The 25447-nt window shown below is 36.5% G+C and overlaps 1 protein-coding gene across 6 annotated transcripts in view; it reads right to left on the reverse strand.

Annotated features, from left to right (window-relative positions):
- The window catches only part of PLA2G4A (phospholipase A2 group IVA), a 151571-nt gene that overhangs the window by 118681 nt on the left and 7443 nt on the right, over nucleotides 1-25447 (reverse strand). For 2 of the 6 annotated variants that reach the window (XM_072733147.1, XM_072733148.1), the window contains exons 2-4: nucleotides 16537-16596; nucleotides 13049-13303; nucleotides 4155-4257 (exon numbers count right to left, since the gene is read on the reverse strand). In XM_072733147.1, coding sequence (XP_072589248.1) covers nucleotides 4155-4187 — 33 coding nt within the window. In that variant the 5' untranslated portion in view covers nucleotides 4188-4257; nucleotides 13049-13303; nucleotides 16537-16596. The remainder of the gene's footprint in view (nucleotides 1-4154; nucleotides 4258-13048; nucleotides 13304-16536; nucleotides 16597-25447) is intronic. The other 4 variants (XM_026001209.2, XM_072733150.1, XM_026001210.2 and 1 more) reach the window with 2 other exon arrangements.

Here is a 25447-nt window from a genome sequence, read left to right on the forward strand (position 1 = left end):
AAACAAACTCTTAGGGATCCCCAATTAAAAGTGCTATAAATGTCCCACTCTGACGCTGGGAAAGGTAACAAAACCTGTGATACAGATCTGTGGTTTGCATGCTTCATCATATCACGATGCCACATAGGCAATTACTATGTCCTAAATATTTAGCTCTAGCTCAAATTTGATAGAAAAGGTGACAGCAATGAGTTTTAACATATCCAGAAGCAGTTTGATTTTTAAATAAACTCTGCCATGTTAAAAGGAGAAATTAAATGGCCAGTTCACAAGGTCATCTGACAAGTGATGTGTGGGGACTGTACAGTGGTCACTAATAAGACCTGGTCAGATTTAGGTAGGAGAGTGAAGGACATTTGAAATGAGGATATTCTTTGAAGTGTATTATACTCCAACCATACTGAACTTCTTTCATTTTCTTAAGTGAGCTTTCTCATCTCCAGACTACCTCACATTTGCTTTTTTCCAATCCAGAAAAGAAGTAATGTTCTCCCTCTCCACTTAACTTGTACTAAATCGTCAGGTCTATGCTTATACGTCACTCCCACTAGGAATTTCAGGAGGATTCCTATTATTAATTATTCATGTTGTATATTCCCAGAATAATCTTCATTGTCTCTAATCAGAGCCCTTTCTAAAAGTATGGTTAGTGTTAGATAAATGGTTTTTCTGCTAGCCATAAGGTCAGTTCAGGGAATATGTCTGACACAATTTTGCAACCCCAGTACCTATTCACAACTGACAGGGAGTGGTACACAATGGGCAAACAATGAATAATTTTAAGTGCTCAGGGAAAAAATAAAATAAAATATTTTTATAGGCAGAATGAATTGAAAGTCCAAATGTTAGCATTCAAAATTATTGTTGGTCTTTGTCTTAAGCTCAGGGTTATAGACCTTAACCTTACCTTCTTCTTCCTTTTCAGTTCTTAGTGCTGAATTTCATGCTAAAGTTTAAGAATGCACACATTGATTAAATTCTCTGAGAGTTATAGAAATTCATAACTTGTCTTGAGGTGGTGGGGTGAGAAAGAAATTAATCTGCACATAACATATAGAAACTTCATTTATATCAAAAAACAATTTTATTTCATTGTTTAAATGCATGTATAGAAAACCATAATTGTGGAAAGTAGGATATTGTTTCAAAAAACAAAGATCATCTCATTTTAAACTCTGATTATATGCTTTTCACAAACATCACACCTTAAATATAAGGAAAAGTATAAATTTGAACATAAAAAGATGCTCACACTAATCAAAGAAATTGGAAAGGGTCAAAATAATAAAAGACAAAGTAAAATTTAATCTAGTAACAAAAGTTGTTATTAGAGATAAAAAAAGGACTTACAATGATAAAACATCAATTAGACAGAAAAATATATCATCCAGAAGTTATATGAACTAATAACATATCTTCAAAATCCATAAAGCAAAGGTTGAAAATGAAACATATTGTTGTACATGGAACACTTAGCAAAATAGACAATATGCTAGGCCAAAATTATGTATAAATATATTACAAACAACAGAAAATCATGCAGAGTATGTTTTCTGAATGTACTGGTATTAGATTAGAAATCAAAGACAATTGTTTGAAAATTAATATACAACGTGTCTAAGTATCCCATGAGTCAAAAGACAGATGAAATAAAAATATTTTTCAGTTAGCAATTATGAAAATATGGTATTTCCAAACCTATGTGCTACACCTAAAATAGATGGTCTACAATTAATAAAGCTTGAAAGATAAATATTTAAAAATTTAAAAGGAAGAAATAAAATTGGCATTATTCACAGATAACAGTAATGTATAAGTTGAAAATCCAAAAGAATCTATTCTATTCTCAAACTATTAAAATTAATAAAGAAATTCAGTAAATTTACTGGATCTACAAAAATCAATTGTATCTTGATATGAATGCAAACTAATTGGAAAATAAAATCTATAAATAATGACACTAAAACATCAACTATCAGGAAATACAGTTAAAAAAAGATATATAGTAATCCCTCTTTAGCCTCAGGGGATACATTCCAAGTAACCTCCCTGCCACCCCACCATGAATGCCTGAATGCCTGAAACTGTGGATAGTACAAACTCCCTGTATACTGTTTTTTTCCTATACACGCATACCTATGATAAAATTTAATTTCTATATTAGACACAGTAAGAAATTAAATAACTAATAATAAAATAGAACAACTATAACAATATACTGTGATAAAGGTTAAGTGAATGTGCTCTCTCTCTCAAAGTATCTTGTATTGTACTCACACTCCTTCTTGTGGTGATATGAGATGATAAAATGCCTAGGTGATGAGATGAAGTGAGTGAACGACACAGGCTTTGTGAGGTAGTAGTGTTAGGTTACTATTGACCTTCTGAAGATATGTCAGAAGGAGGATCATCTGCTTCTGTATAAAGTCTGACCACGAGTCACTGAAATTGCAGGTGTGGGGGTGGGGGTGGGGAATACTATAAAAGATTTCATACTGAAAACTACATTACACTCCTAAGAGAATTAAAGATAATCTAAATAACATTAGTTTTGGATTAGATTCATGGGATATTAATGGGTGGGAAGATTCAACATTATCATATCATCTCTCCCTCAGTTGGTCTATAAAATCATTATAGTGCCAATAAAAATTTCAGTAGTTTTGTGTATGTGTGTGTGTAAATTGACAAACTGATTATGAAATATATGATACATCTCAAAGCTACAGAAATTAAGGTAGACCTATTATACAATCGACATTATATAACAAAGCCTAAAAGACCAACAGAACAGTATAGAAATCAAGCTACACACATAAGGCTGCTTGATTTACAGTAGGGGCACCACTGCCATTCAGTGAGGAGATGATAAGTTATCAGGGGACTAGATAGCTTGTAGTATATTCGGATAAGGAAATATCACATGGCAATGTAAAAGGGTAGAATTCTGCTGCTTTATAACAACATGAATGAATCTCATGGATTATCTACATGAAGGCCAAAAACAGGCAGCGCTTATCTATGGTAAAAGAAGTCAAATATTGGTTACCTTGTGGAATCTATTGATTGGAAAGGACATAAGCAACTCTTCTGGGTTACTTTTAATGCTGTGTATTTTTATCTGGATGATGGTTTCATGAGCGGAATACATAGGTTCATCCATCAAGCTGAACAACTAAGATTTATGCACTTTATATATGTTATACCTCAATTAAAAAAAAAAAAAAGGTCCAAAAGAAAGAGCAGCTTACAAAGAAAAGTTCTTGAGAAGGAACCAATTGCAAGAAAACAGGAAACAGAAACAGAGAAATCTGAAAATTGAGAAGAGTTTTAAGAAGAGAATGACCAGTGGAGGTTGGGGAAGGTTGGGGTGGGGTGTTGATGGGCGGGTTGTGGTGGTTACTGAAGGGTCCTTTGAATTCAGCACCAAAAGAGGCCCCTGAGGAGGCTATTTTTGTGAATTGGAAAAGCTGAGTCCAGTTTTTAATGATATGAGTTATGAATAGAGCACAAGAAAACACTAGAAAACAACTGTAGTATGTTAATCCTTGCTCTCCATGCAGGGACAGAGAAAGGATGGTAGCTAGAGGAGGATGTAGGGTAAGAGAACAAGTGCTTCATTTTAAGTAATAATAAGACTCTGGATTGTTCCTTAATATCCATAAAAACTATTTCCAGTCCAAAAATCTAACTAGATCTCAAGTCGAATTCAGCAGAGAAATCCCTGCTTTTTCAATCAGAAAAGAAGGTGTATACTTCCAATTAAGTTTTGAAAAATACATACTAAAATTTGAAGTTACTCTTGACTATAAACTAACCATCTATTGGTTTAAGCATAGCAAAGAGAAAGTTTACAGAATGCTTTACCCTGGCAACACATATCAAAATATAGCCTTCAATTCAATAATTCTTTTATTAGTAGTAAGGGTAGAACATCCATAGACAGATCATTGCTAAGTGGTAACCTCGTTTTTTATCGTTCCATGGAAGTTCTGTATTGTTACACATGTTTTGGCATTTTTTTCCCCTCCAAGTATCTCTGGTTCTGGATTTGTCATAGACTTTTACTTTATTAGCCAATGCTACCAATACTCATGCACAGAAGTATATCTCCCTCCCTCCCAGAAAGGACATATAAACAGTAAGTGACTTACTATAATGTGCTGATAAGGATCTATAAATGACATTTTGGTTTTAATTACAGGAAATCTCTTCACACTTCAAAGGTCTTCTCTGGCACTCAAGCTTCTTTAAAACCTACAAAATAAACAATCACTATTGTTAAGCTTCCTCTTGGATGCAGTTCTAAGATTTAAATTATGATAAATATGAATCTTAGGAAGTAAAAGTCCACCCAAGGGAACCAGATAGACTGAGTTCCCAATTGTTTACATGACCGAGTATACACACATAACTTAGGGAAAGGGTAAACATATTTTGATAGTACAGCTAAATTTCCATATTTATTTGTTCAAATTTATTCTGTTAGTAGTTATTAGGAAACTCCAGATTTTTTTTTTTTTGCATTGGCCAAGTATTTCATGAGACATTCCTTGAACTTACAAAAAAATTAAAATTATTTTTGTACTGTTTCTTTTTTTTTTTTTTTTTTTTTTGTACTGTTTCTCATTAAAAAGCCACATGTCATTGTTTTCTCAATTGGGCCAGTGTTACACAAATTCATAAGAAAGGAACATTTTTTACCTTAGCTATTTGTTAAGAACTTTAAAGATACATTCATGTTGAATTTCCACTTCAGCGCTGATATATTTTAAAAAGTTTACTCATTCTAAAATACCAGTTTAATCTGGAAGCAGTTAAAAAGGAATGAAAAATATGAAAAAATACTTTATATACTTTGCTTTCTTCTACAATTATTCTATAGTATTTAAAATTTTTAAAAAATATTCAATAAACATTTTGTTCTTCCATCATAGATATTTCCCCCCCAACATATACCTAAATGTTAGTATTCTATATGTGTCACATCTAATTTGGAACACCTTTTCAAATGTCTTTGTTGTTTATGATAAATACATAAATTCTAAAACATTTTTATTTCAGAATAAAATGTATTAAAAATTTTTCAAATGTTTCTTTTCTTTTTAAACATCACATTTCTAAAGTTATATAAAATAACTCATGGTTAATTTTACAAATATGAACCATGGAAACAAATCAAGAATAAAATATAATCACGATTTTATTTTGATGTGTAGCTTTCCAGACTATCCAATGCATATTCATATATTTAAAGTAAAAAGGAAAAGAAAGGATTTGAATTTTGTTTTTACACAAATGCGATCTCATGAAGTGCCTTTGAATTTTTAAATTCACTTCATCATTTTCTAAGCAAAAAGAATAGCATCTATTTATTTATTCCTGCCTTTATTTTTAAAGGCTTAATATTTTTTAGAGCAATTTTAAATTCACAGCAAAATTGAGAGGAAGGTACAGAGATCTCCCCATATACTCTCTGCCCTTCAGCCCCACATGCAGTGTCTCTCTCCTTACCAACATCCCCTACTATAGTGGGACGTTTGTTACAACTGATAAACCTGCACTAATACATCATCATCACACAGAGACCATAGTTTATCTTAGAGTTCACTCTTCCTGTTCTACATTCTATGGGTTTTGACAAATATATAATGACATGTATCCATTATTATGGTATCATAAGAGTATTTTCACACCGTGAAAAATCTTTGTCTATTCTTTCCTCCTTATCTTTCAACCCCTGGCAATCACCTATCTTTCTACTTGTCTCCATTGTTTTGCTTTTTTTCAGAATGTCACATAGTGGCAATCACATAGTATGTGATTTTTCACATTGGCTTTTTCAGATTTTCAGATTGGGTTCTTTCACTTAGTAATATGTATTTAATACATTTTCTCCATGTCTTTTCATGGCTTGATAACTCTCTTTTTTTTTTAGATCTGCATAATATTACATGGTCTGGATGTACCACAGTTTATCCATTCACCTACTGAAGAACATCTTGGATGTTTCCAAATTTTAGCAATTGTGAATGAATCTGCTATAAACATCTATGTACAACTTTTTCTGTGGACATAAGATTGATTTCATTTCCTTTGGGTAAATATCAAGTGCCAAATATATTCTTCTATATGCTGAATCAAATAGAAGAATATGTTTCATTTTATAAGAAACCACCAAACTATCTTTCAGGGTGTCTGTACCATTTTGCATTCCCACCGGCAATACTCAGCAGTTCTGTTGCTCACATCCTCACCTACAGTGTATGTTGTCAGCAGTCTAGATTTTGGCCATTCTAATAGGTATACAGTGGAATCTCACTGTTGTTTTAATTTGCATTTCCCTGATGACATATGATGTGATTTCCTTTTCATATGTTTATTTGCCACCTATCTATCTTCTTTGGTGAAGTGTCTGTTAAGGTCTTTTGTCCATTTTAAAAATCAGGCTGTTTGTCTTCTGTTAAATATTAAGAGTTCTGTATATTTTGGATAATAGTCCTTTTTCACATGTGTCTTTTGCATTTTTTCTACCACTCTGGCTTCATTATTTGTAATATGAAAACCATGAAGCTATATTATAAGAAAGATAAAAATCACTCATAGTTCTCTATTTAAAAATTGTATAAAATGAAAATCTCCTTTCTTCCTTGTTCTGGTTCATCAAGAATCATTAATTTTACTAGAAAAAAATATTTTTTAAATAAAACATTTCTTTTAATCACTTACTTTGTAATTACTAAAAGTTGATTTCTATCTTCTTATAATGTACTGTTCCATCTTGATGAAAATGTACATTTCCCCTATATTACCACCCTTTAGAAGTGAAGCAATTTCTTAACAGAATTCTTCTTTCAAGTACATGATAGGCCATATGAAACTCCTAGACCCAAGAGCAGGAAGCCTTTATGTTGCTGCATCACTGGTGATTCCTGAGAATTCCCTTTCCAGAAGCTGAAAAGTCCATATGCTTGTACAGTAATGCCAAGATACTATCAGGGATACAATGCCTGAGGGAAAATCATATTATTTTCTTCATCGAAGCAGTATAATTTGGTCAAAATACCACTGGATATGGGATTAGAAAGACCTCAATTCAAACTTCAGTTTCACATTTTAAGATCCAGTGTATTCCACCATAAATGGGAATAGTACTATGAATGTACTGTATGTTGTAGTGAGGACTAATGAATTAATTATGGTGAAAGGTGCCTGTAACATAGTAAATACTCAATGCATGCAGGCCTTCCTTCTTTAAAAATTTTTTTAAGTTCTGTTTTAATTTCAGTTGGTTAACATGCAGTGTTATATTAGTTTCAAGTTTACAACAAAGTGATTTGGCAATTCCATACATCACCAGGTCCTCATCACCACAAGTCTACACCTTAATCTCCATCACCTATTTTACCCATCCACTACCCCACCTCCCCTTTGGGGACCAACAGTTTGTTTTCTATAGTTAAGTCTGTTTTTTGGATTGTCTTCCTCTCCCTCTTTCTCCCCTTTACTCATTTGTTTTATTTCTCAAATTCCACATATGAGTGAAATCATACGGTATTTGTCTCTGACTTATTTTGCTTAGCATTATACCCTCTAGCTCCATCCATGTAATTGCAAATTATTTCATCCTTTTTCATAGCTGAATATTCCATTGTGTGTATGTGTGTATACACACACACACACACACACACCAACTTCTTTATCCATTCAAAAATTGATGGACACATGGGCTGCTTCCATATCTTGGCTATTGTAAATGCAATAAAAATGGGGGCACATGCATCCCTTCTCAGGGCATGAGATGAAGCCCCACAGTGGGTTCTGCTCTAGGTATGGAGCCTTCTTAAGATTCTCTCTCTCCTTGTCTCTCTGCCCCTTCCCTAAGATCATGACTTGAGCCAAGATCTAAAGTCAGATGCTTAACCAATTGAGCCACTCAGGCACCCTGAGAAGTTCTTTATGTATTTTGGATACTAACCCTTTGTAGCATATGTCATTTGCAAATTTCTTCTCCCATTCTGTAGGGTACCTTTTAGTTTTGTTGATTGTTTGCTGAGCTATGTACAAGCTTTTTATTTTGATGAAGTCCCAGTAGTTTTTGCTTTTGTTTCCCTTGCCTCAGGAGACTTATCTAGAAAGAAGTTGCTATGGCCAAGGTCAAAGAGTTATTGCATGTGTTCTTCTCTGGGATTTTTATGGTTTCAGGTCTCACATTTAGGCCCTTAATCCATTTTGAATTTATTTTTGTGTCTGGTGTAAGAAAGTGGTCCAGTTTTCCCAGCACCATTTACTATCCTTTTCCTATGGGATACTCCTTCCTGTGGGTTTTTCATATATGGCCTTTATTATGTTGTGGTATGTTCCCTCTAAACCTACTTTGTTTTTTAAAAAAAATTTTTTTAAATTTATTTATGATAGTCACACACAGAGAGAGAGAGGCAGAGACACAGGCAGAGGGAGAAGCAGGCTCCATGCACTGGGAGCCCAACGTGGGATCTGATCCCGGGTCTCCAGGATCGTGCCCTGGGCCAAAGGCAGGCACTAAACCGCTGCGCCACCCAGGGATCCCTAAACCTACTTTGTTGAGGGTTTTTATTACGAATGGATTTTGTACTTTTTCTGTAGCTATTGAAATGATCACATGATTCTTATCCTTTCCTTATTGATGTGATCACACTGATTGATTTGAGATTATCCTTTCCTTGTGGTAAATTTTTTAATATAATGTTTTTTATTTATTTTAATATTTTATATTAATATTAATATTTTAATATTTTAATATAATGTTTAATATAATGTTAATATAATGTTTAATATAATGTTGGATTTGGTCTGTTAGTATTTTGTTGAGGATTTTTGTATTTTTGCTCCATGGGGATATTGCCTTGTACTAAAAAATTGTATCTGGTTTTTCTATTAGGATAATGTTGGCAGGATAATGTTTGGAAGTTTTCCTTCCTCTTCTATTTTTTGGAATAGTTTGAAAATAAGTATTAATTCTTTAAAAGTTAGGTGAAATTTTTGGTAAAATTTGCCTGTGAAGCCATCTGATCCTAGACTTTTGTTTGTTGGGAGTTTTTGATTACTGATTAAGTTTCCTTGCTGGCTATCAGTCTTTTCAAATTTTCTGTTTCTTCCTGGTTCAGTTTTGGTCATTTATGTTTCTAGGTATTCATCCATTTCTTTTAGGTTGTCCAATATGTTACAATATTATGAAAAACTGTATGCTAATTGTTTATAATTCTGTGGTGCTGGTTATTTCTCCTCTCATTTGTGCTTTTTGTTTATTTGGGTCCCTTCTCTTTTCTCCTTGATGAGTCTGGTGTCTGTGTAAACCTTGATGAGGTTTATCAATTTTATTGATTTTTTTCAGAGAACCATCTCCTGGTTTCATTGATCTGTTCTATTGTTTTCTTAGTTTCTGTATCATTGATTTCTGCTCTAATCTTTACTATGTACTTCCTTCTGTTAGTTTTAGATTTGGTTTGTTGCTCTTTATTCTAGCTTTTTAGGTACAAGGTTAGGTTGCTTGAGATTTTTCTTGCTTCTTGAGGTAGGCCTGAATTGCTATAAACTTCTCTCTTAGAACCACTCTTGCTGCATCCCAAAAGTTTTGAAACATTGTGCTTTTATTTTCATTTGTTTCCATGTACTTTTTTAATTTCTTCTTTTATTTCCTGGTTGACCCATTCATTGTTTAATAGCATGTTATTTAACTTCCATGTATTTGTGGTCTTTTCAGATTTTTTTTCTTGTGGTTGACTTCTAGTATCCTAGTGTTGTGGTCAGAAAGGATACATGTAGGATAAGCATAAAGTAACCTTGAGGTGGCAATAACTACAGCCTAGCCTGGTACTTCACACTCACATGTTGCAAAAGCAACAACACTATAATTAATGTCGAGAGTTGGAAAGGAATCTTGAAACTCACTCCCCTACAAAAATATTTCCAGTGGTTTCTTATTCCTTTATTCTAAAATTAGAAATCTTTCTATTTCATATCTATTGTGTGGCTTTCATACCTATTTATGCCATCCAAAGTAGGAAAACCTTTTCATATCACAACACACACACACATAAACAAAATAATGAAACAAATTTGATTTGACAGTTTTACAAAGAACTGTATATCCTAAGAAAGTATATCCTAAGAGTATATCCAGTTCTATTCATGTGTTTATCTATTCTATTATATCTATCTATTCTATTTCATGTGTTTAAATATGATAGTAGCTCACTAAATTCATTTCATGGCCCGCCAATGGAAGTTTGAAATTAATGGTCTCATGACTTCAAGATGATTTCTATCAACTCCCTCAGTCTTATCCCTCCATCCTTCCCTTTTCTTTCTATGTTATGGCCATACTGTTTTCTTTCTTCAGTGGTGCCATACTCTTGCTCACTCACGGCTGTAACCTACCACTTCTCTCCATCCATTTATTCAACAAATATTTAAGGCATAACTCCTATGTATCAAAAACTATTCCAGTGTCTGGAGAGGCAAAAGTGAAATAAGTTAGATACATTCCCTTTCCTCATTTCTAGAGGGCAGTCAGACAACAAGTAATCTGAGAAATAAAGAAAACAATTAGAAATAGAGATATATAAAATGGGAGAAGTGAGCAAAAAAGCAGAACTACAGAGTAATCTGAGGTCTGGGCTCTGGAAAATAGCTAGCTTTGGAGGGACAGGAGGGAGTGGGTTCAGAATGTTGTGTTCCAGGCAGGTTGTTTGAAAAACTGAGAGATGAGGGACTCATGAATGGTGAGGTTGGAAATAGAGGAGAAGCCCAATCACCCTTTCTTCAGGACTCAGCTTAAGTGTCATTTCCACAGAGAAACCTTCCATGATCTTCAAAGTATGTCTGATCTGCCTATTACTGATTCCATTTGCACTTTGCACTCCGGCTCAAGTCTTTCACTCAACTTACATAAGGTCTGCCTTTCCTGAGAGAACTAAGGGATGCATAAAGTCAGGGATCACATTTGTCTTATTCATAGAGTTATCCCTAATGCCCAGAGCCTAAAATGTAGTAGGTTCAGAATAAATATTGTTGGATGGATGGATGAATGGATGAATATTACACACGGTCAGGTTTCTGTATGAAGGAAATTTAGAAAATAGTACTGGCACTCTCTTTTGAGGTCTCTCTCTTTCATTCCTAATGTCCATGGATGTTAAATCTCTCTCTCTCTCTCTCTCTTAAAAAAGCAGAACTGATATATTTCAGAAGAGATGAGACTAGTACTCAAAATGTTTAGAGGAAATGTGTTGCTAGCACCCAAAGTTTGGTGTCAGCAGCTTTATTTCCTCTTCTTATTTCCAGCAACCCCATTCATAATCACTGCGCTCACCACCTACCTATTCACCACCACGGTTACTACTGTATCCTGCAGGAAGATCTGAACAGAGACAGCCCAAATATTAAGCTAAAAGCAGGAGATATGTTTATGATAGCTAACTGTCCATGTCTATTAGGTTAGAAATGAAAAGGTAAATAGACAGGGACGCCTGGGTGGCTCAGCAGTTGAGCGTCTGCCTTTGGCTCAGGGCATCATCCCGGAGTTAGTTCTGGGATCGAGTCCCACGTCGGGCTCCCTGCGAGGAGCCTGCGTCTCCCTCTGCCAATGCCTCTGCCTTCTCTCTCATGAATAAATAAATAAAATCTTAAAAAATAAAATAAAAGGTAGATAGTAAACATATATAATTCATGGCATTTAATCCTAGAGAAACATTCTTTTGCTCTTTAAATCCACTCAAGGCTATGTCTTCTCCTACTTTGGTGAAACCTTGGTCAGCCTCAGAATGTTTCTAAAAAATTGGAGATATATATACATATACACACACATATATATTTATATATATTTAATTTATATATATACATATATTTAATCTCTAATTTGATTTCTAATATATATAATTTCTAAATATGCCTATTTAGAAATTAAAATGCTAGGCCCATGTATTCATCCAAAATTCAACTTGATTTAGAGTTGAAATTTTTCTCCTCTGCAACTATAGCAGGGAAAGATAAGGTCATTGGCTTCTCTCTGCCTCTGTCTACAGCCTAACCCTTCTCTCTGCCTCTGTCTACAGCCTAACCCTTCTCTCTGCCTCTGTCTACAGCCTAACCCTTCTCTCTGCCTCTGTCTACAGCCTAACCCTTCTAACTCATGAACTCTGGTTTTTAACACCTCCGAGCTGGAGAAAGATACAGGAGCAAGAAAGTTACTACTTCACTATACTATCATAAGCAGGTTTTGTGAACCCTGGGCCTGGTATATATTAAAGCTGATTCTTTTTCTCATAAATAGATGCTTTTGCAAATTATTCTAGGACACTCTACTTTTGAGATCTCTTCCTTGTATTTTCTGGAATGTAGCAATGCATCTCTATTATAGCTGGAGGCTTATACTTTCTTCTAAGCCCCCATGCACCCTGTGGTCTATGTCCACAGGTCTTCTTCTGTGGTTCTTTCACCCTACCAGGCAAAACCTCTGTATAGGATTTAAGATCCTTTCACTCAGTTCTCTTCAGTCTGCAGAGAATACTCAACAGAGAGAGTACAACTGCTTCCCAAATGAAACTCTCCATTCAGCTACTTGTGCCCTTTATGTTTCTCAGGCCCAACTAGACACCAGCCTATGTAGGACATGCATATTAAACTCTCTGATAGACTCTGAGTAGTCTCTTTATTTATTTATTTTTTTAATTTTTTTTATTTATTTATGATAGTCACAGAGAGAGAGAGAGGCAGAGACATAGGCAGAGGGAGAAGCAGGCTCCATGCGCCGGGAGCCCGACGTGGGATTCGATCCCGGGTCTCCAGGATCGCGCCCTGGGCCAAAGGCAGGCGCTAAACCGCTGCGCCACCCAGGGATCCCCTGAGTAGTCTCTTTAAAGGCCCCTCTCTTGATTAGGGGTTAGGAGGTATATTTCTTCCAGATCTCCTCACCAAGGAAGGATTCCAAAAGGATTCTACTCCAATCAGTTATCTCCCAAATGAACAAACAACAACACAAAACCCTCTTAAAGTCCTCCCCACATACCTGCTATTCTGAGCCTTAAGACTGGTGAAGTAGGTGGCATGTAATTTGAGAGTTAAATACTGTTCTTGTCCACCTGCTTTACTCAAAATGTAAAAGGACAGGCTGTATCACAAACTACTTTAGTATTTGATTTCGTCGTTCTTTTATCATAGAGTCTTGACCAAAGCTTCCACTTTCAAGTTTCACTTTGAAATTTAACATGTAGGTGTGCCAACTTCCAAAATGGCAGAATGAGGAACTTAGGAAATCTTCTTTCTAAAAAGCAGATAAAATTGGTCAGAGTTATAAACATCAATTCTGGAAACTAATCAAAGGGCATGGAACACCTCAAAAGCACTTATTTTTTAGAAGTCTGCTAAGGCATATAATTGTGCCTTATAATTATACATTGTAATGGTGATATATTAGGACAGGTGGTAGCCACATGGTGGTGAGCATAGCATATACCATAACATATAAACTTGTTGAATCACTATGTTATATACCTGAGACTAATATAACATTGTGTATCAACCACACTTCAATTTTTTTTTTAAATCTATTAAATTTCAGTAAGAGCAATGAGAATCTATGATATTTTAGCAAGAAACTGCATCTACCATCCTCCAGTTCTTCAGCATAGAAGTTCTAGCTGGGAAGATAGAGCAGTCCTGTGGATTTACAGCTTTGTTGCCTTTCTGTTTGAGGGTGAAGGAAATAACTGTATTTGGAACAAAGTATAGAAAGTTCCATGCCCAGGGATATTATCGAAAGCAATAGAGAGGGGATCCTTGGGTGGCTCAGTGGTTTAGTGCCTGCCTTCGGCCCAGGGCATGATCCTGGGGTCCCGGGATTGAGTCCGGCATCGGGCTCCTTGAATGGGGCCTGCTTCTCCCTCTGCCTGTGTCTCTGCCTCTCTCTCTCTCTCTCTCTCTCTCTCTCTCTCTCTGTGTGTGTGTCTGTGTGTGTGTCTCTCATGAATAAATGAATAAAATCTTAAAAAAAATAGAGACACAGCAGCAAACAATGTGGGAAGTTTAATACTAGCATCGAGTCCATATTGGTTGGAAGAACTACAAAAACTGCAGACCATTTTAGAAATTTAATAGCAAGTTTCGGAGGAGGAGATAAGCAAAGAGCACGGTTGCTAAAGCCCACTTATTCCTAGTCTGGAAGGCTGTGTGTATATGCAATACTATACCCCCTATGAAGAAAGCTCAGAGGACTTAGCAAAATACCCACTAAGAGTGAGGCCTTGCAAATGCAGAAAGTAAAAACCAGGGAGAACTCATAATTTCCTTGTATTTGAAATTCTCCAGGCCACATGCTGATTAAACAGCACAAGGTAGACTTACTTGCTCAAGATGTCTAAGCAAACATTTGCCAATCACTAGCTAACAACAGAAATATGCTGACCCAAGGGCAGCACCTAGGGGAACTAGGCTTCAAAATAAGAATGAAAAGTGAAAACTGTGCTGACACATCAGAGTGTCAGAGTCTGAACACTGTGGGTTAAGACTCCATAGAACAAGCAGAAGAAGCCACTAAGACAAAGAGCAAAGAGTAACCCTCCCGGGAGAAGGATGAGATTCTATGGTTGCTACAATACCTAACTTAAAAGTTTCACTGTTCAACAATAGAAACAAAATAAACAAACCCAGGAAAATGTAAGCCAGACACAGGAAGGAAAGGCAACCAATAATAACTATCTCTGCAGGACTCCTGATTATGAACATAACAGACAAATATTTCATAGCATCTGTTATACACATGGTCACAGAACTAAAGAAAACCAGAAAGAATTGGAGGAAAGTATGACACAGTAACATAGCAATAAAGAGGTATAGACAATAGAAAAAATAACCAAATGGAAATTCTGGCGTTAAACCATAATTGAAATGAAAAATTTGCTACAGAGGATAACAGCACATTTAAACTTTCAGAAAAATCAGTGGATTTATATATGGGAATAGAGATGATTCAATCTGAAGAACAGAAAGAAAAATAAAAAGAATGAAGAAAATTTAACTAAGCCTTAAGGCCCGGGAGACAACATCAAGTATACTAATAGGCTGTGTAAATGGAATCTCAGCAGAAAAGAGAGGAAAAAAAGGAAAGAACGAATATTTGAAGAAACAATGTCTAAAGATTCCCCAAATTTGATTAAAACCATATCAAAAAGCTCAACCAATTTCAAGTGGGATAAATACAAAGAGATTCAAATCTATACACATCATAGTCCATCTGCTGAAAATCCAAGACCAAGTCTTGGAAGTCACAAGAGAAAAAAAAGTTCATTCTGTGTAAGGTAACCACAATAAGATTAAAATCTCACCTCTCGTCAGAACAGAGGCTTGAAGGTAGTGGGAGGACATATTCAAAATGCTGAAAGAACAAAACTATTAACCAAGAATATTATATCCAACAAATTATCCTCCAAGTGAAGGAGAAATAAAGACATTCTCACATCAATAAAGCCTGAAAGAATTTTTTGCCAGGAGAGAAGCATTCACTGGAATAATGAGGAAAGCTTTGGCTGGGAGGAAGTGACACCAAACAGTAACTCAAAGCCATACAAAGAAACCGAGAGCCAATAGATTATATAAAAACAATTTTATAAGATAGCAAAAATATAGCTTTCTACTTTCTTCTCTTACAGATTTAGAAGTCAATTGCATTCAAATAATAATTATAAAATTGTATTTTGGGGCTTACTTAAAGATATCATAGATATGAAAATAATAGTCCAAAAGATAGGAAGGATATGGAGCTGTAATGGAGTAAGGATATAATACCAGATGGTATTTGATATAAAATATTCTATATAGTTTTTCTTTTTTTCTCACAGCTTCTTTAAAAGACACTGAAAGCCTAAAACAATCAGTTACAGTACTGAATTATTAGATTTATAACATATATAGACTTAATAGGTATAACAGTAATTGCACAAAGGAGGACTGGAACTACACTAGAGCAAAGTTTCCATATTTTACTCAAATTAAGTTATTATTTACATAGAGTAGATTATAGTAAATGAAGGCATATCTAGAAATAATTCCTAGAAAGAAAGCACTATAAAAATCACTCAAAAATATAGTTAACACATCAACAAAGGAACTGAAATGGTCCACTGGAAACTATGAACTGAACACAGGAATAGAGGAACAACAAAGACGTGAGACATAGAGAAAACTGAAAGCAAAACGGCAGTTGGAAATACAGCCATAACTATAACAACATTAAATGTGAGCGGATTTAATACTCCAGTCAAAAGGCAGAGATTGTCAGACTGGGTAAAATCTAATATATACAAAATAACAATGAAATCCAAATAAGATTTGTAGTTTAGTTAATAGACTTATGCTGTTGTCAATTTCCTGATGTTGATAATATCCTAATGATTATGTAAACTGTTACACTGGGGAAATCTAGCTAAAGGGATATGGGAACTCAGTGATATTTCTGCAGTTTCTTATCTTAAATTATTTCAAAATTAAAAAGTTACTTACAAATCCAATACATGTGTATGGGTCTAATTTACATGTGCAATTTCCATTCCAAAGTAAGTTCTGAAGAAGAAAGAAAACAGTCATATGGGATCTGACTAAGGTTTATGTTCTTCAGGGTAAAATTACTGGTCATTATTGTCAAGACAGTGACAGCATTTTCAATTCCAGTTACAAATAGGCATCCTTTTATCCTTTTTCCCCCCCTAGTAGTAGTAGATATTTTAGGTTTTTATGAAATTAAGGCATTCTGTCCAGCTAGCCACATTAAACACTGGGAAAATGTTTTTTTCCCCACAACTGGCTCAGTCCTGGAAATCTTACTGCAACTAGGTTGCACAACCATTGTCATGAATGCTCATAAGACACGAGTTTGGGGGGTTTTGTGTTTTGTTTTCTTATAACTAAGCTGAATGACCAGCCTTGGTGAGTATACAGTCTTTTAAGTCTGAAGCAAGAGATAGAAAGCTCAGATTTTCTTTAATTTCTTTACTTTTTTTTTTTCTTTTGGCTGCCCTGTCATTAGAAACTTTCTGAACACTAATGAGAGGGGAAATTTGGATACGCTTTGTAACATACTTGCCCGTGCAATGTAACTTTTGGCTTTCCATGAATGCTGAATAGTGTATGGTCTATCCAAAACCCTTTTAGTCATGTTGTCAGAGCAAGACAGGCTTCTCTGGGAAAAGTGAACAAGAACCAGAAACATAGAGTGGGCTGCTTTGTCAATTCTCTTTCCCTGCATAGAGCGATAGGACAACAGGAAGAGAAGGGGCTGTGGCATCAGGAAGAAAGAAAGATAGGTAAGCCAAGGATGCATTCCTCTTTCCTTTTTTTTTTTTTTCTTTTTTTTTTAGATTTTATATATTTATTCATGAGAGAGACAGAGAGAGGCAAAGACATAGGCAGAGGGAGAAGCAGGCTCCCTATGGGGAGCCCAATGCAGGACTCAATCCCAGAACCCTGAGATCACGACCTGAGCCAAATGCAGATGCTCAACCACTGAACCACCCAGGTGCCCCTCTTTCCTTTCATTTCACTGTATAACAGAACAGATTAGTTTAATAAGGGGCTCAACACAAAAGCTCCCTGCTGGAGCCAGACCTCAGTTCAAGCTTGTCTCTTCCTTTCTCTGACTATAGGAGCCTGATCCTCAGTCTCCTTATCTGTAAAATGGAGGAAATGGCCCCCACACATCACAGAGGCAGTGGGATGATGAAATGAAAGAAAATATGTCTATCATCAAGCACAGTACCTAGCCAGTCATAAATACACAAAATTATCATTTGTTGTTATTGTGGTTGCTTATGAAACTGGTGCTTTTCCCCCAGATTGCTCCAATTTCCTGAGATTTATTTGGCTCTTTGGAAATTTCTAAGAAATTCAAGTAGGCAAATTTGCTAAGCACCTCTTTTAAAGACTGTGTACTTTTTCCATACTCAACAATGAGTTGTAACAGAAATGAAGAAATTCTCCTGTTTCTGATTTGTTGAGATTTTAAAAATAAAAAAATCCTGGGCCACTGACTTGTCTGCTTCCAAACTCAAAACTTTCTCCATTATGCTGGAGATAGAAAGATGTTCCAAAGGCAAAAAGCAGTGCACTTTTGTTCCCACCATCTTCATCCTTGCATAGGTATATAGTCATAATGGCGCAACTGTTTTTAATTCTTGGATTATTTTGCTGGACATTTTTTTAAAACTGGGCTAAGCAAAGAGTTTGCTATCATCAACAGAAGAGAGAAATGAACAACAGGAATTAAGATAGGCAAATGAGCTGCTCTTTATTAGAAATGTCTCTCAAGCCGTAGTCTCAGTTTAGTATGGAAAACCTGTTAAGAGAACTTCCCTATTCCCAAGGAAATCTAAAGGCATGCCACCAAAGATGCACATCAATTAACTAAGTGTGTTTCCCAAGCCAGGAACCCAATGGAATGGAACTTGCCTTCCATATCCTGCAGGCAGATACCCCATCCCTGTGGCTAATGTCCATGCTACTTCTTTTGGCTTGTCCTGCTGTTTTTATTCTTAGGTCTCTGGCACTGCTTCTTTATCTCTCAAATTTCTATTATTGAGAGTTTGTTATTTAAACAGACAAGTATATAGAGTATCTACTAGAGTTTCAGAGAAGTAAGAGTCAGGTGGTTTCAAATAGGAAAAAGGCTTGATAGAAAAGGAGAATAACTAAGCTGATATTTGAAATCATGATCAAGCTTAAATATATAGAGAGGGGAAATGAAAAACACTTCCTCTAAAAAAAGACAGGAGCAGTGAGCCACACTCTCACTGAAGATGCTTTGTCCAACCTCCAGCTTCCCTGGTGCTGTTCTCCTGTCCTCACACCTTCTCTACAGGACAGTCTTTACCTGTCCTGCAGGGTTCCACTGTAAACTCAAACTATCTCTTTATCTACTAGGTTAGGACCCTCATATATCTTCTTGATATCTCTTGCCACACTGTCACACATTACAATCTCATTATACACAGTGTATGCTTCCCCTCACTGTGTGCAACATGAGGCAAGTTCCATCTCCTTCTCCCTGTATTCCTGTTGGGCCCCAGATGATCACTCAATTACTATTAACTGAAAAGATGAATGAACAAACTTGGGAATTTGTATGGTGTGCCAGGGGGAAAACCACAGATGAGGTCTTGTATTGAGAAATAATCAAGGGGAAGCAAAGCCTATTAATAGACTCTAGAATGACAAACTGGAAGATATCTTAGCAATTGCTAATTTGATTACTTAACTTTAAAAGTTCACCTTCATTAAACATTTCCTAGGTGCCAAGTACCGTGCTAAGTGATTTATACATACCACCTCATTTCATGTTCATAATGAGAGAGATTATTACCATTTTAGAGATTAAAAAAAAAAACTTAACCTTTAGAAAGGTTAAGTGATTTGCCTAATTGGCAAAGTCTCCCTTACCACGTTCTAGGAGGAAGCACTGTCTTCCAGGAAGACTAAGAAACTTTCCCAGGTCATCTGGGTTAACAGGGGTTGAGAAGGCCCTGGAATCCTGACCCTCGGCCTCATACCAAATTCTTTTTTTCTCTAGTGTCCTGTCACATGAGACCCTGAAGGACAGGCAGAGATTCAGAGACATTATACACTGAGCAACAGCATATGAGAGGATCTCAGCATAGAGATGGCATGATGGAAGTGACACTTTGTATTAGTTTGCTAGGGCTGCTATAATAAAACGCCAAACTAACGATGCACTATATGTTGGTTAATTGAATTTGAATTAAAAAAAAAAAAAACAGAGTAGGTGACTTAAACAGACACTATTTTCTTATTGTTCTAGAGGCTGGAAGTCTAAAATGCATGCAATGGCAGATTTGCTTTTTTTTCTAAGGCCTCTCATTGGCTTACAGATGGTCCCCTTCTCTCCATGGCCTCACAGTCTTTCCTCTGTGCCCACTCATCCCTGGTGTCTCTGTGTCCAAATTTCTTCTTCTTATAATGAACCCAGTCAGATTAGATTAAGAACCATCTTAAGGGCATCATTTTAGCTTTATCACCTCTTTAATGGCCCCATTTCTGAATGCAGACATATTCTAAGATACGGAGGATAGAGCTTCAACATATGATGCAGGGCGAGCACAATTCTGCCTAAAACACATCAGTAATATAAACATAGCAGTCAAACAAAGAAGCATACAATTGTTCATGGAGAAATGCGGTGCTTTAGAAGGAAGGGACACAACCAGCCAGAGAGGTTCAAATGTGATAGGAAATGCGTCTAAACTAGAATTGTGGATAAGATAAAGAGGATAGACTACAGCATCTTTTAGATGGGCTAGTCTCCTTTGTCGGGTTATTTAAAAAGAGCATGCATATGTGTGCACACACACACACACTCTATAAATAAAACACAATACATAACAGTTTATTCAACCCCTTCACAATTGGGAAGTACTAATCCAGGTGAACCTGTCTATTTTAAGGGCTAGGAAACTGGCTGGCCCAGTTTCACATGCTGCATTATAAACAAAGCAAGAATGTCTCCTCATCCCTGAGCCAGTTTTTGGCTTTTCTTTCCTTGACTATCTAGTTAGCTGCTATTTTCCATTGTTTCCTTGGTGGCCAAAACCAAGCCACCATCCTCACTATTTTAAGTTCACAAAATTTGAAATTGGAAGAAATATTCACAACCATCACCCAGGCAGAACTTCATTGTGCAAATATATAAGCTGAGCCAAAAGATGTTAACAAACATAGTGTAGGGGCCAAGGACAGACTGCTCCAAAATGTGCCCCTTTGGCATGCTGATTATTTTAAATAAAAGTTACTTAAGAAACAGCCAGTGCAAAAAGAACACTCTGACCACCCCCCACATCCCACCCTCCCAGCCCACCTTTGTCTCCACAAAGGAGAAAATAAATCTCCCATGCAAAAGGTACCCTCCCTGTACCAGAAGTTAAAGAGACATCCTTATCACCAAAGATAGGGAATTCAAAGCTGAAAAGGCTGTATGAATGACCCTTGTTACTTTTACTAAATTAGTACCCCAGCCCAAGTTAGTTTAGGATTCCCTACTAAATGAAGCACCAAACAGTAATTTATCTGTCTTGTCAATTCCTCACAGACTTATTGTCTCTGTCCAAAAAAATACAAAAATTGCCTGTCTTGGTCATTTCTTTAGGTCTTGCTTCCATGTACACAGAGTTAAACTCTGGGTTTTTTCTCCTGTTAATCTGCCTCATGATAATTTAATTCTTAGGCTAGCTGGAAGAACCTTGAAGGGTAGAAAGAAATTTTTCCTTTCCTACAATAGCCAAGTTCACCCTGTAGGAGAAAGGGCTGAACCAGGTACTCTTTCTCTTTATCCTACCACATGTCTTCCTCTCTCCTGCCCCTTACATACTCAAGCTAAAAAGGAAATAAAGCCAAAATAAAAAGGATATATATATATATATATATATATATATATATATATATTAGTTTGACCAAAATTTGAAGTTGCAAAGTTATTGTTTGGTGGTACAGAGTAGATTCAAGATAAAAATTAGAGAGAAATGAAAAACTGAATTTATGTTTGCTCAAATCAAACTTTAAAAGAGTCATTTTCATCTTTCACCCTTTTCTAGGTTTGAATTATACTTGTAAGATGTTTACTCACAAATAGTAGATGGACTGTTTTAAAAATTCCTCTTCCCACATAGGCAATTGTGGAATACCACTACATTGACAAGTGTTAACTATATTTTAAAAATTTTTTCAAAGATGTTATTTATTTGAAAGAGAGAGAGAAATAGATTGAGAAAGCATGCACAAGCAGTGGGGAGGGGCTGAAGGGGAGGGAGAAGCAGCTCCAAAGAACCCCATGCAGGGCTCTTTGATCCCAGAATCCTGGGATGGTGACCTGAGCTGAAGGCAGATGCTCAACCAACTGAGCCATCCAGGCACCCCAAGTATTAACTAATACCATGTTCATTTTCAGAAAATGTAGAATAATGTTCTTTTACTTTAAAAAAAAAAAAAGGATAACAATGATGACTTGGTGTTACTTTTTTAATATACCTAACGATGTGACACAAAATGCTAGAAAAAAAGAGAATGTTTTGAGAGGCGTATTTACTTCTACAGCTTTCTCTCTCTAGCCCAGACAGTTTGCAAAAATCCTCCCCTAGGGAGTATTTGCGTTTTGTCGAGGGTTCCACTCCCTCCTTAATTGCTGCTTTTTTCTCATGACGTACTCAAGATTGCCACAGGAGGGAAAGCCATATCTTTTCTTCTAAACAGTCCAGGGAAAACCCCCAGGAAAATCGTCATACTGACTTAAACATTTCATGAGAACCCTTTTATTACTGAATGAAATTATCAACATTTTGGGTTTGTTTTACTTTTTTTTTCAACTAACACAATAACTATTTCAGGCAGCTAGTGAGATTGACCTTGCAGTTAAAATATGGACATTGACTATGATCTTAAAAGTGGAAAAAGAGGACAAATCAATATAGCAGGATTGTGGAGGATCAGAGGAGCTGTACACCCACCCATTCCAAGCATTATCGGAAATTAAATGACAAAAAAAGAAAAGAACAGTGAATTTCCACTCCAGTCCCGTGTAACACAATCCAGGACGTGTAGAATGCTCATCTCCCTGTTCTTTTCTCAGGTTGTAAGAAGCTTTCGAAATGTGTTTCTAGATACTGTGAATGGCAATTCACTTTTGAACTAAACAGGAAACCCTGCCTTTTGCAGGATTAAGAGCTGTGCAAGTAAGCATTTGAAAGGAATAGCCTCAGGAATTCTTTTTGTGTCACGACCAGACCAGTCTGGAAGTCTGGGAAAGCTGCAGGGACCCCCTGATACAGTAGGACGTTATAAAATTCATGAAATAGAAACATCGGATTGTAAAGAAAACCCATTATGTTGAAATACATGAAGACCATTCGGTCTAGAAAACCCCTTATACGATATTTATATATGCTTTAGAGCCTTGCAAGCACGTTTTCTCTACGTCTGTGGAGTGTAGCTATATAGTTTTCAAGTTCAGTGTGACATTTTTGAGGACGAAAGAACTAACAGCACAATAAAAGGTAAAATGATACAAAACTAAGCGCTTTTTTTGTACTATCCACCTCTGCCAGCACCAGGATGAACGTGTAAGCCCAATGTGAATATTTAGATGTTACATGAAATAAATACAGGTTGGAATAAATTAGAAACATTGTCATTTGCTTCAAAATATGAAATTTACATTTTCTCCACCTTTGATCAGCCAGCTAGAGAACAGTACCAAGGATATTAATAAAATCTATAAGAATGCCTATGTTGCACTTCTGCTGGTGACATAATAAAATGTCCCAGGGGTGACACCTGGGTGGCTCAGTTGGTTAAACATCTGCCTTATACTCAGGTCATAATCCCAGATCCTGGAATCATTGAGCTCCACACCGGGCTCCCTGCTCTGCAGGAAGCCTGCTTCTCCCTCTCCCTCTGTTGACCACTTGCTATGCTTATGCTCACTCTCTCTCCATCAAATAAATAAATAAAAGCTTTAAAAAAAAAAGTGTTCCAGTGGGTTTGTAAAAATATGAAATTAACGAAAACAGTGCCATACTCTCCCATTCAGTTTGCAAATGTTTCCTTCATTTTGGACAGGAAAAAGTTAGAGAACTATATCTAAACCGTAGCCGAACAGATATGGGCAAAAGCAGGAATAAAGTACAGAATGACTTTCTAATTCATGGCATGTCTCACAGAGGTAGGAGGAAAGGAGGACAGAAAAGAAACTTGAGTGCCAGGTAGCGCAACTGGGAAAGGTTTGCCAGAAGTGAACCTAAATCAGGATCAGGCCACAAAGAGCTTTCCCTCCTCACCATACTGCCTGGCTTGACCCACACAGGCTCATTGCTTCCACTCATGAAAGTGCCTGGCCATCCTTTGAATAAAACTAAAGCACTTTGATGTTAAGAGGATTTATGAAAAATGTCTAACGAATCGAAGCAACAACAAGATTTTCTTTTAAACCTCGAAAAAATGTTAAGAGTCAATATTTCAAGAATATTATTTTCATTCCTGAAGAAAACCATTTCAATTATAGTAACCAGCTGTTCTCCAAAGCTCGAAGGATTGAAAAGAAAAGAGAAGGAAATGACTTTTCATTGCAAAATGAAGGGTTTATGTCAGGTTAAAGAAAGAACATCCTGAAAGCAAGGCTATAAAAGAAAAACCTTCTCTTCTGATAGTCATTTTCTACCCCTACAACTACATGTTTTAGCTATCTCTCTACTCTAGAGCTACAATGCTTCAAATTCTAGCCAGCGTTATCTTGAGGGAGTACTGATGGCTTCCAGGAGCCTGGAGAAGTAAGCAAATGTTAAGAAGAGCAGAGGCAGAGGTGATAGAAGGCAGACACTGGATTTAGCTAGGCACCCAATAAAGGCAGGCGCACTCTTAATCCAAGCTCAGAAGGACAACAATTCTAGCAAGTAGGACAAGAAGGAAAAAACAAACAAAAAACCAGCACAATGGCTCCTAGAGCAGGTTCACTGATATATAGAACGAGGGCAGGAACCAGTATGGTAAAAATCCAACAGGAGTGAAAGCAACAAAGACCAAATCCCTTCCTACCACCTGATGGAAATCAAGCCAACTTGTAACTACTCCCTGCTAGTTAATAATTACCTTAGATAAAAGGTATTTATATATCTTTATATATCTGTATTCTATAAGCTCACAAATTTCTACGTATTCTTGTTTTAGGTGTTTTGTTTTTCTTTTGTGATTTTTGCTTAGGACATTGGTTGTTCATCTTAAAGATTTCCAGACTCGCTTGCTTGCAAAACTTCCACTCCAGAAGAACCCAGCCATTCTAGCTTCTCTGGTTTGCTCCTAGCCTGTAGCTAGAGAACAACCACATAACCTGGCAGACTGGTTTTATTTTCGCTTCAAGCTCTCAACACTCAGAAGAGGCCCTGGACACTCCACAGCATCTTTCTAAGTTTCTCTGCGCTTGCATTCCCATTCTAGAAAATCGCTTCCTTCTCCTGCTCATCTCTCACCATCCCCCAAACCCTGTCTGAGCTGGGGACCACACCTCCCTTCACTGAGAAAACTGCACCAGAGGGAAGTTTCCTACCTTTCTACCACCAAATCAGCAAACACCCTGTACTTTTGGGTTCTCCTCTTGTTAGAGACCTGGCCGCACATGTGGCTCTTAGGACACAAATTCCCTCTCTTCCTCTGAAAGTACAAGACAGTCATGCTTTTCTTTTCTGAACAGTCAAAAGGACTTTCTCCTGGATGACCTGACTGGCCACCCCACGAAAGTCGCTCTCCACATTCTTTTTCCCCTGCCATGCTTCCATGTTTCTGCCCAGTTTACTGACAGACATCGCTAGAGGGCCAGTGTTCACAGGGTATCCATGTCCCCTTCCCACCCCCCCACCCGCGCCAT

Source organism: Vulpes vulpes, chromosome 13 (genome assembly GCF_048418805.1).
Source record: "Vulpes vulpes isolate BD-2025 chromosome 13, VulVul3, whole genome shotgun sequence".
Taxonomy (NCBI): domain Eukaryota; kingdom Metazoa; phylum Chordata; class Mammalia; order Carnivora; family Canidae; genus Vulpes; species Vulpes vulpes.